The sequence below is a fragment of the Ischnura elegans genome, chromosome 11 (genome assembly GCF_921293095.1).
Source record: "Ischnura elegans chromosome 11, ioIscEleg1.1, whole genome shotgun sequence".
Classification (NCBI taxonomy): Eukaryota; Metazoa; Arthropoda; class Insecta; order Odonata; family Coenagrionidae; genus Ischnura; species Ischnura elegans.
In genome coordinates this window covers 46,987,299-46,999,801 of record NC_060256.1, presented here as the reverse complement: position 1 = coordinate 46,999,801, position 12,503 = coordinate 46,987,299, and the positions used below count along the sequence as shown (strand labels likewise).

Below are 12,503 nucleotides of genomic sequence, written 5' to 3'. Positions count from 1 at the left end.
TTGGTTAATGTATTACAGTCACAGTTTAATGTACACACCTATAAATACTTTAAGTAAGCAATTGAGAAAGCAGTGCCAGGGCACCTGTTTCAAAGTCCTCTCCTTTCCTCAGCATTTCAATTCCTGCACTTACAATTAGCCAGGAAGTGTCCTGTGAGAGGAGAGGCTCATATTTAAATCCTAGTAACACAAATACCAGTGTCATATAAGCTATTATGCTGATCACAGGGTCTTCTACAGCTCCATAAGTCAACTGCCCTGTGCCATCCATATGGTAGTCTGCTGGAAATTAGTGATCCTTGAAGGACCCTTAAATGGTGGTGAATTGAGGTCCGTAGTTGGAAACTTGGAAAGAAAGGCATACCATCTCCCAGTAGCTGGTGCTATGGAGAGGAAGGAGATGGAAACCTTTCACCTGATTCCCAGAAAAGGACTTGCCCAAGTTTAAAGGGTTCATACAGATGGGCCACAGCGTACTTACCTAACTGGGCTTAGGTTCTGCAGATGCTGAAGGTCATTTTGCATTATGTATGTGTAAGTGGGCGATGGATGAATAGTATAATTAGTGTTATCCTGTTCTTGTAGAAAGGACGGTAAAGATCTGCTCTATTTCAAATAATATTTAATGGACAGAGTGCTCCGCCCTAAATGGTCTCCTTGTTGTGTAGAAAATTAAATATTCCATTGAAAAATCTATGCCAAACTGGAGTACCATTGAAGTAATTGTCTATGGACAGAATCACAATGATGATCATCTGATGAATGTGAGTGACTCTGGATGACGTTCGACCCAGTGTCTGACCGTCTGGCCATGTACTGATAGTGAGCTTGGATTGTAGAGGGGGGAAAATATAAAGATACACAGGGAGGGGCAAAAACTGACAACGAAATGAAGTCGGTACCAACATAATAGAAACATCAAATCTTCGAGCATTTCAGTACTATTAAAGCGAAATATCTTTGGTGAAGGTATCCACGTTGATTTAATGCGCCAGCATTTAAAGGGGTAAATTTCTATCCCATATAAAAAAATAGCATGGTCTATGCTGTGCACCTTATATTTTCATATTTTAACGATAGAAATATTTTGTAGAATGTGAAATTTTTAAAGGAAATAATTGAAAATGGCTTGTTGAACAACCATACAATAAATTTTAAGCTTATGAGCATTATTATAAGCCCGTAATAATTAATGCTTGGATAGGATTGAAGTTGCAAAAATATTTTTAGTTGGCTACGCTGTGCACAGCTGCGCTGGTTGCGTTCTGTTTAGAAGGCGATGACTGATCATGACGTCATAGTGGCCAACTTCACTGGTCATTACGAGGCGATTTACGAAGGAGGGTATCTGTGGTATCTCAGGGCAAGGGAAATAAATTTATGGTGATATTTGGCGGAAAATGGTTTTAAATCATGGGTAAGACTCGACAGAATGTAATTAGAGTTGTATTTACTGTTTGAAAGTTTTATCGAATAAGCTTTACGATGAAGTATTTGGAAAACATATTGTTGTTGTTGTTATTGCATGTGCATTTCATTTCTGTCCTTTCAATTTCGCAGTAACGGAGGAATACATAATATTGTACAGAGCTAGCAGACTTTACCGTGGGCTGTAAAATCATCAGGCTTCTCATTTAATTCTTCTCGTGACGATTAGTCACTATTGAGTGTAGACATGGAGGATATATCAACGGAACGTTCGGTGAACAGGGAGGATGTTTCTAGAGATGCCCTTCTACCTAATAATCAAGAATATAATGGACCAGCGTGTTGCAACCCTAAGCACACGGTTCATAGGTTTATTGCCTTATTATTTATGTGCCTTTTGGGATTTGGTGAGTAGATGTGTATCACATCGTGACTACATGATCACAAGTGGTCAGTAAGAAAGTAGCATTTATATATGGTTTTACCTCAATTAATTTCCATTTAATATCTTTCTAGGTTCCTATTTCTGCTATGACAATCCCGGAGCTTTACAAGACAATTTCAAAGCTGATATGCATCTATCCACTGCCCAATTCGTTAATTTATATTCTTGGTATTCTTGGCCTAACGTAATATTATGCTTTATAGGCGGTTTTTTAATTGATAGGTAGTTATTGCCCTATATTTATTTGTGTATTTTATATTATAATTTATTATGGATCCACCTGAATTTGCTTTTGCTTTTTCCAGAGTGTTTGGTATACGAGTAGGAACTGTGATCTACGCCACTCTCGTTTTCATTGGCGCCATTATCTTTGCATTGGGAGGAATATTTAACGCATTTTGGTTGATGGTTGTTGGCAGGTTTATTTTTGGGTGAGTCGAATGTGTCTCCTTAAACAAGCATCTCTGATTTTACCTTCATAAGTTTCTCCACCGACTATATCATTCTCTTCTGGTAGTTTTATCTGTGTGTGATGATTATTTTGCATTTCTTCAATAATATTAGGTGAACAAATTGGAAATAGATAATCAACAATTAGACATTTTTATTGGTGATAATCTTTTCTGCCAGAATGTGAAGTCACTTGTCCTTCAGAAGAAGGTTGTGAAATGTAGGTATCACTTTCATCGTCACATGAGTGCAAGGCATCCATGGATGTTCAATAAATACATCCTCGGTGATATATAACCTTATATTAAATGTATTAATGTTAATGATTGAAATCATTTTCTTTTTTTTACTGAGGGAGGCCAATTCGTCAGGGATTTTGTATATTTCTCTATTTTTAAGATTTTATTTTAAATTGTGTGCAGTAATGCATGAGTCCAACTCAAATTTGGCATTTTCATGGAGTGTAATTAAGTGGTGCTAAAGCCGGCAGCAATATATTTAAATTCTGTTAAACTCACTTTTTCACGTAAATAAAAGTATAGTATTTAATAGTTGATGCCATTCCATTGGTGAATTTATTTTTTCAGCAGAAACTTCATGTCTCACCCTGAATATAACCAAGCTCTCTGCCTGTCTGGAGAGTCATATTTGTTTGACTACATAGTCACTCCTTATAAAGAGCTAAGCATCTCATTGAGTGAGAGAAGTTTTGCGAAGCCTCATGCTTATATAGAATCACTATCCTATGAAAGAAATACATTATAGGTACAGCATACATTCCAGAAAACATGATTTTCTTCTATCGATTTAGTTATTCATCAACTATTTGTCTGTACTCTCAAACATCATCTTTAGTATTGTAAGTTTGTTTTAGGGTTTTGCAATATTTTGCCTTGACAGTTAAACTTAAATGTAAAAGTTACCATGCCTATCTAATCAATCTATGATCATTGAAATATGTGTTCTTGTATATTTCATAATTAATGTGCTATGAAGAATTGGAGGAGAGTCATTAGCGGTGGCTCAGAACAATTACGCTGTCTTGTGGTTCAAAGGGAAGGAACTCAACATGGTTTTTGGACTGCAGCTTAGCTTTGCTCGTGTTGGTTCAACTGTGAATTTCCTTGTTATGCAGTATCTCTATGACTGGGTGGCCAAGTACTACCAAGGTTATATGTGCACAGGAATTGTCCTTCTGATTGGTGAGTTCCCTACCTCTCTTACTTGTACTTTTCATTGTCGTAGGATATTTTTCTATGCTTGCATATTGTTAAGAACAGCAAACTCCTTATTTTCCGGGCTAGTGGTGGGCAGAAGTGGCACGAGTAATTGGAAAACATGGATAAACCAAAATTTCTCTTTATTCCTCGTAATTTTCATAATTTACGTAAATTGAACAATATTATATTGTTGATGCGCATAGTCTTTTATTTCAGATTTTTCATAGTATTCAGATTTTTATTGAGGAATTAAGTAATGAACTGAAAAATGAGCAATTAAGTACTGATGTTTTAAAGATAATAGTGATTGTTCATTAGGTGTGGCTGCCTTTCATTATAGCCGCTGCAAACCTTAGGGAATTTCAATAGGGTAGTTTCCTTCATCAAAGAAACCGAAAGGCATTGATTGCGATTTGTTACCCACCATTACTGTATTCATAATATACAAATTATTTCGTTTTAGAAATACCGGTTTAGATGAATGACTATGGTCCATTTTTATCCTCATTTGAAAAGGGCCAGATTGGCGCCCATGCGATGCCACTCCATGTGACGTCACAGGGACCTAGTTTCTATACGAGAGGATAGGAGTTATACATCGTCTGAGGTTACCAATGCATGCATGAGGCGCAGAGCTCAGGGAAACATGTCTTAATAATCACTTATTAAAACTGGCTAAGGTCGGAAAGTTTTCTTCATTTGATAAGGTATTAATAATCCTTATATAAGCCAAGCGCTACCAGCCAGCAGGGTACTCAGCTACCCGCTAGCAGCCTGCTTCGTATCAGCGCTCAACTCGCCTCAAGGTCACCTCACAGGGCGGCAGCGGGAACCAGAAATACGCCACACGGAGAGATTTCCCGGCATTCATACTTACGCGTCGCGTTTTCGCGCGCTTGAAAATTTTCACTTTTCATTTAATCTCGAAAAATAGATATCGTCATTTAAAAATCTAAATGCGTCAAATACGTACTCCAGGAGTAATAACGTTTCGATTTAGGCAATAAAAAAAGAAAAGGAAACCACCCTATTTAGTTGACAGCGTAGGATGTAAATGTAGGTGATACATAAATTAGTACTTCAAATGTCTCCCCTATGTCCAAAAGGGGATCAGGTTGATGTGGTGGCTGGAGTGCTGGCTCCCCACCCTGTACGCCCATTTTAAAATCTCAGTGGCGGAAGCGATTTTTCAGACTGCCTGATCCCTGCTTTAGTGCTCTATGGAGAGTGCTTTGTCCGTTGGATGGAATGCTGAGTTGTGGTCACCTTGGCATCTTTTGTTGAGAGCTGGCTCATACTGATGCTGGGTTGCTCTCCACCCTCCGTCCCTACCCTTCCCTCATGGGGCAATGATATCAGCTGTGGGTCGCCCCCTCTAAGGCCCATATTCTTAGTCAACCCTGTAGGGCCAACCAACCCTGGATACATCATCAGCCCCTACATACAGCACGTCAAGCCCTACATATGGCCGTTTTTGGATCTAAATGGGCCCTAATTAATGTAGGGTACCTGAACCAGCCCTACACCCTGCAAAAACATGGCGGCCAAATTTTGTCGGTTAATCACTTTGATTAAAGAATCTACGTTACAATGGATATTAAGGGAGATGACCTCACACCAGCCATTTTAAAATGTACAGTAACACAGCAGAAAGGTAATAATACCACCACAATAATGTGGTGGTATTATTATACCATCGAGTGAAATAAATAATAAAATTGGCTGAAGTATAAGAAGTACAATATGGTAGTATACATCACCTTCTTTCTGCAAATATTTATTAATATTGTTCATGTTTGGCCCTTGGTACGCTATTGAGAAACCAATATTGTTTACGTGAAACCATATAAAACATATTTTCATGTTGCTATTTGCCACATAATAAACTTAAATATGGAAGGTAAAAGCGAATGACTAACCTTGGTGATGCAACGGAAGTTCTCACGTCAATGATCTTATTTGCCCCGCGCTTATCACTATCTTGTATGTACTGCTTTTGAAGTAATATAAAGTCAATATGATTCTACTTTTGGCTTGATATGAGACTATTTGTAGGGATAATTAATAACCGACACGACCTGGCGGACGACACCGATTGTTTATTTACCTTGAGCCGTTGCCCTAACAATACATGCAAAAATTAGCGGATGTCTTTTCTTAGTTTCATAGTTAGGTCTCATTACGCAATCAGAGTGAAAACTGGCACTGTGCCATCATCTACATCATTTCTGAGAACTTGACGACGGAATCCCCCACCACTTTTGTTGGGTCGACTGAGAAATGCAAATAGGGGCCTCTTGTTATGTAGGGTCGACTAAGAATACGGGCCTAATGCCATAGATACCATATGTCAAAAGTATGATGGCCATGACTACAGGGTGTTTCAGTAGGAATCTGTAATACTTCAGGAGGTTGTGGGGGAGACAATTTTAAGTATTTTTTGTCCATAAACATGTGATCGCAACTCCTAAACAAAAATAAAATGAGCTTTGCATGAGTATCAACAAAAAGATTGCGCAATCTCACCATGGAGTGGCGATCCCATGTTTATGGACAAAACAATGCTTAAAATTGTCTTCCCCACCACCACCTGAAATAATGCAAATTCCTCATGAAATACCCTGTACATTCAGGAGAATCATCCATGTCTGTTAATGCTGAATTATTTTAATGTTATTTTCCCTGATGTAAAAGGCCTCAAATGAGCTGTTTTCGGGGTGGTGATAATAAAAAAAAAATAAAAATGGAAAATAACTCTTAGATGTGCCCTGCATGAAATAACCTTATACTTCATGTAATTTCTTATAGAATTTATTTCTTCCAATGATTTTTCGTGGTTATTTACAATAGAAATCTGTCCCTTGGATTCGTGTGTAGTACCTAAATTTTTGCTCTTCAGGCTAGCAAACGTAAATGTAAGACAGAAAATTGCCACTCTTTGTCTTACTGGCATGTAATAGTCCACATCTTACGTAGTCAACTCACATTTCAGGCCCTGGGGTAGTCCATGGAAGAAGTGGCTCAACTATTTTTATCAAGTTATGTGCCATTGTGGGCGTAATTTCCTTTTAATAATCTTAAAATTGAGTATTGATATGATTTCTTTGTTTGTCACATTCTTAGATGTGATGTGTATGTGTTATTTTAAAATTTATGATCCCATTGTCCACATCTTTAGGAAAAGTATTATTTGAAGTGTCAGGTGTTTCACGCTGGTTTGTGATATTCCATACTTGCCCTTAATTTTTTTATTGTTACCAATGCATTAATTTTTACAGTTATTTGGTGATTAAGCCATTTGCATTTTTTAGTTTGGATTGCTGCTTATTATAGGAGTAAAGTATAAAAATTCATGTCGATGTTGAGTTTTGCTAGGAGTATGCATTTCACAATGCAGCAGAGTAAAATCACTTGAATATTGTGATTACTTGGTAACATGTGGTGGCCAGATGATGAGGAATGACTAATCCACTTGAAGTGGACTTTATGAGTAGGATGCCAAGCTTGTGATATCACACTGTTGGTAGAGGTTAAATCAGTATCAGTGCTTCCATAGGAAGGAAGATTTTCGTATTTAGCAGAAAAAACTTCATAAGGAAAGGAAATCATTAAAATTGTAATCCCACCTGGCACCCCCATCTTCCTTGTATATTTAATCATAAGACCTCCCCTCTTCCAATTAATGCCACTGTTTGGTACTGGTTAAAACAGGACTATTTTTTAGTACGTATTAAGTTTTATGTGATGATTGAATCTCAGCAAATGCATAGTACTGTTCCACTTTTTACATTTGGCTTCTGCACGGCACTGGCTACTTCCATATTCACTGTTTCTTATGAAATATGATTCGACAAAGTCAATAGTAGTGTAAATACTTTTTATATTATGTAGAAATAGTAATGTCATTTTAACCTGCCAAGCATGACAATGATGCTCTTACGTCATTGATATGTGCTTCAGCTTTAATTCTTTTGACAAACTTTAAAAAATATCTCTTGTGTTTGTATAAGACTAGTTAACTCTCTAAATATTACAAAATTATAATTAATTATATTTGAATCATAGATATTTATACTTATGTTACTTCTTACTACTCTTCATTAGGTGTCAAAAATGTTGAATAAAATGTATGAGCCTATTGATGTGACCATAGTGAATTTATAGCTGATAACTTCAGGCTTAACTTTGTGAAATCTTTCCATTGTTGAGAATAAAAGAATTAAAATTTTTTAGGTTCGCTTTTATATCTAAAAAGGCACAGCCTGGGTTTTATAGCACCTATCTGAAGATGTAACTGTGTTATGAAATTGGGGTAGTGCCTTTTTCACTATTCAATGAATTTATTTTGTGTCTTCTATTTGTGATGCAATGCAGCGTTTATGAGAATTTTGCATTGCAACTTGCATTTTATATCTTTCAGCATCCTCGACGTGTTTAATGTCATTGGCATGCGCATTTGCCCTTGGGTGGATGGACTGGCGTGCAGAGAAGATTAGAGGTGCAGACAATGATGCTAATGGCCCTGCTGAGGTTGTCAGAATTACTGACGTTAAACATTTTCCTGCCACTTTTTGGATGGTTTCTGGAGTGTGTGTGTCATACTACGTGTGTATATTTCCATTCATAGCTCTCGGAAAGTGAGTATTACTTTCAAGTATTTGTATTGTTTTGTGCTTTATACCCAAGTGTAACAGCAACAGATAGAATGGAAAACGGATTTTATTTAATCAGAGCTTTTAAAATATTATTAAGATTGTAATAAGCACTGCTTGGTTTTGAATATCCTTCATTTTTCCAGTTAGAATGATCATAAACACCATTTTTTTAAAAGTGATGCATCAGGTCAATGAAAGAGCTCAGTAGTCATTATGTTAACCATGGTGTACAAATCCAAGTTGAGATGACTGAAGTATACGTGGCTGGCTGTACTACCTGATGAATATTCATTTGTATAATTTTTGTTGATTTACGAGGCTAATGACTGTTGATTCTCTCTGTCCGACAGGGTTTTCTTCGAAAGGAAATTTGAGTTTGAGCCAGTGGCTGCCAATCAAGTGAACAGTATTGTGTACATTATATCAGCCTTTGCATCTCCCCTTTTGGGATTGCTGGTGGATAAAATGGGACGCAATGTGTTTTGGGTCTTGTTGTCAATTTTGGTGACACTGGGTTGTCACGCTCTTCTTGCCTTCACATTCCTCAACCCCTTCATTGCTATGGTGAGTTTATTCTCCTTTGAACTTCAATTATTTTTAGACGAAATACTGGATATATCGTGTGAAAAATTTTACGGAAGCCACAATATCAAAGAGTACACAACTTTAAAAAGAGGACACGACCCTGGTATGGGTTATGAACACAATCTTATGCTTTGAAGAAAGTGATTATGTGCTCAAGTCTGGGTCGTGTACTCTTTTTAATGTTATGGCTTCAATACAGGTTTCAACTTGATATATCCATTACTTCATTAGAGTGTATTGCTACCAATCTTTAAAAGTATGGATGGATGGATCCAGGATTTTTTTACACTTAATCTCTTAATTACTGTGCTATTTTTTCCTCATGCGTTAACGTGAAGTTTAATAGAGTATGTAGATAGTTTACTGAATTTCTTCTAATTGGGTAAATTTCATGTATAGATAAGTTCCTATCATCTTATGATATTACAGACAACTTTAAAATGACTCAACAATTGTGATGGTAATTCCACCCCATGAATAATATTTACCCCTAAAATATCCCTAGGTTTTGGACTGGATAGCAGCCTGGAAAATGAATTCATTACCCTGGAAAATCTGGATTTTTGTCTGGGATGTCTGGGATTTTTAAATTTTTTTTAACCAGTGGATGCCCCATAGAGGACTTCCGCAATATACAGAGAGCAAAGGAGTGGCTAATGAAGTTAATGAATTTCAATTTTTTTTCCAGAGCATCATGGGTCTTGCCTATTCCATGCTTGCCAGTGCTCTCTGGCCAATGGTGGCCCTTGTTATTCCAGAATACCAACTTGGAACTGCTTATGGAATGTAAGTAAATGGGCTTGTCCATGTGAATGAATGTTTTAAGTTCTTAATAAGTATTTTTATTGCTCTACCTATGAAATCCATATGATAAAAGAATCTACTATAGGATCGAAAATTTAATGTGGAATAATAGATAAGAGTTGATGGTCCCCAAATGTTTCGTTTCCTTCTTGTCCCCTTTGATCCCATATTAGCCACTCCCCCCTAATATCCAGTGGCATCAGCAGCCAGAATGCACTGTACCTACATACATATATAACATCAGTTATAGATCTAGACCCCTTTGATTAGAATGAAATGAAGTTTTGTCTTGAGATTTTTCTGGATTTGTTTGGATTTTATGTTAGCATGGAAAATAACTACAGTGGAACCTCGTTAAAGCGAGTACGGGCTATAGCGAGACCCCCGCTATTACGAGAGATAGCCGATGCACCGTCAATTGATCCTATAATAAGCATGTTTAAAATTTCGTTTTTACGAGGCCCTTTTGGTGTTGGCTCTCGCCATAGCGAGGGTTTCACCGCCGGAAAAACTTACACCAAGACTAGTTAATCTCTGTAATCGCTAGCGATCTCTTAGAAATGAAGTTAATGGAGTGCTTAGTCTCAAATTTATGTGGTAAACTGTCGTTCGATAAAGAAGTAGTTAATTTTGGTGAAAATATTGTGGCATTAGCATTTGCGAATGCTTGATCTTCTTTTGTTCCTCGGACGGCAGAAAGCAGTCGTCAGCATACCCGCACGTCCATGAGTTGCATGAATAGAAAGCATTTGATGGAACACATCGTGGCCAAAAAAACACCAAACACGTCTAAGCGAGAAAATAAAAATAAAGGAGTAATATGAGGTATATTGGCTATTATTTGCACCACCTCCGGTAAAGCGACAATTCGCTATAGCGAGTGTTTATTGGTGCACCGTGGGGTGTCGTTTTATCGAGGTTCCACTGTAATGTACGACTTACTGAATTAATTCCTTTTACACAAATAAATTTTAGCTCATTACTTGTGAATTTGTCTTCCTAGTGATCATAATCATTAATATCTGCTGAACTTTCATGACTGTTTCAGAGCATGAATAGAATATAAATGAAACAGATATGGCATGAGTAAATGATAAAAATTTTCGTTTACCATTGATTACTAAAACCTTCTTTGGGTGAATTCCACTTATTTTTATCATATTCACTGATGTTTCCCATCTTGTGCTGGAGGCTTCTTTTGCGTATAATGGTTATCCAATTTTTGTAGTTTTGGGGGATTATTCTGTATAGGGTTCATATTTTGAAATTATGGGTCTCTGATCTCCATTTTTTAGCTGAGATTGAAGATTCATAAGTTTGAAGAATTCACCCAAAACGAAGGCTATTTGTAATGTGGAAAGTAGTTATTATATATCATGGCAGTATGGATGCAGTACATACAATTATGTAACTTCTCTTCTGCTCAAACTTTATATGAGGGATCATTGGAAAATTTGTGTATTGTAGAAAATTTCACTTCTTTCAAGTTCTTGTTTTCATAACTTAATATTTGTATCAATTACTATTATAGTGCCCAGTCAGTGCAAAATCTTGGACTTGCTGTCATAACTATGGCTGCCGGTTCCATTGTTGACAAAGGAGGTTATTTCCTTCTGGAGGTGTTCTTCCTGGGTTGGCTCTGTGGTATGGATGCTCAACGACATGTTTTCCATCTCTTCAATATTTATTTTACTAGTTTTATTTGTGAGGTCCACACTAGTACGGTTTAATTCCTCTGATTTTTAATGACTTTTGCTATTGGTTGGAGGAGTATCTTTTTGTCCTTCATAAAGATTACTTTCCATTTGTAAGACTTGCTTTGGTGCCTATGAGGACATGTAATAAGGATTCAGGTGCCAGTATATACAGTGGAGATCGTGTAAAATAAAACTAGACACAGCAAAGTCCCATTTTGTGAAGGGAAATCCATTAACTTCTGAAAGTAACGCTATTTCGTTGTTAAAATATCCCACTTTATTTGAATGCAAATCAGCAAATCCCTCTTCAAGTCATTTCTTTGTGGGATTCATTATTCTATGTTTTAACCCTTTTCTCAGATGTTAATATCATGAAGGCATCTGCTGTATTTTAATGTTTTGTGGCCTCTGTGGGTGATCACTGGGTATGCATTTGTTTATTAAGTCCTTGTAACACATATGTGCCTATTCAGGGTTCATGTTGGTCAGGGAAATATAAATTGGAACTGGAATTAGTGTAAATTGGATTACTATCAGGAAAGAACTCCATAGGGGTGGCAAAAGTATGAAAATCCTGGTTGAAAGATTTTCAAGGTACCTACAATTTTCATTATTTTAAAGAGGTTCCTGTTGTATGAAGCATTGAGTTGATTCACAAAAACAATTCATTACAAACTGGAATCAAAGTGGGTATTTTTACAGAGAAATTACTGAAGTGGAAAGTATATTATGGAGAAGGTTGGCTGCATGAATTGTAATAATTTTTTTATTTGTTATATTATGAAATATATCAGATTTAACTGTAATGCAATGAGCAGTGGTTGTAGAACTTCTGCTTGGGTTATTTTTTTCTTCAATCAATGATGGCTAGTCATATATCTGAGGCACTCCATGATATTCATGGACTTCTAAGTATGTTATTATAATATCCTTGTTTATAATCCATGGCTCACATATTGGAAGATTACGAGTCCTTGTAGAGACAATGAACTCCACCCACCACAAATCATTTTCTGTTGTTGTTGCACAAAACAATAAAATAGTTGCTTGTGCATATTGTGGATGTCCCTGCCTCCATAAAAATGTACAACAACTGGTGAATTACTTCTCTTAATGAGGAAAGCATTGCATTCCATTGTATGTGACTTTAATGGTTTTTATCAGTATTTAAAATAAATGATTTTGGTATTTTAAGGATGTGAATACTGATATTATATAT

At 36.6% G+C, this 12,503-nt stretch overlaps 1 protein-coding gene across 2 annotated transcripts in view; it reads left to right on the top strand.

Annotated features, from left to right (window-relative positions):
* Nucleotides 1–1,277: 1,277 nt before the first annotated feature.
* Nucleotides 1,278–12,503, top strand: part of LOC124167522 (major facilitator superfamily domain-containing protein 1-like) — a 32,887-nt gene continuing 21,661 nt past the window's right edge. For both annotated transcript variants that reach the window (XR_006866704.1, XM_046545459.1), the window contains exons 1-9: nucleotides 1,278–1,417; nucleotides 1,561–1,835; nucleotides 1,945–2,095; nucleotides 2,179–2,304; nucleotides 3,320–3,525; nucleotides 7,964–8,180; nucleotides 8,549–8,762; nucleotides 9,472–9,569; nucleotides 11,119–11,231. Coding sequence is in view for 1 of the 2 variants with exons in the window: in XM_046545459.1 (XP_046401415.1) it covers nucleotides 1,676–1,835; nucleotides 1,945–2,095; nucleotides 2,179–2,304; nucleotides 3,320–3,525; nucleotides 7,964–8,180; nucleotides 8,549–8,762; nucleotides 9,472–9,569; nucleotides 11,119–11,231 (1,285 nt within the window). In the remaining variant the exon portion in view is untranslated. The remainder of the gene's footprint in view (nucleotides 1,418–1,560; nucleotides 1,836–1,944; nucleotides 2,096–2,178; nucleotides 2,305–3,319; nucleotides 3,526–7,963; nucleotides 8,181–8,548; nucleotides 8,763–9,471; nucleotides 9,570–11,118; nucleotides 11,232–12,503) is intronic.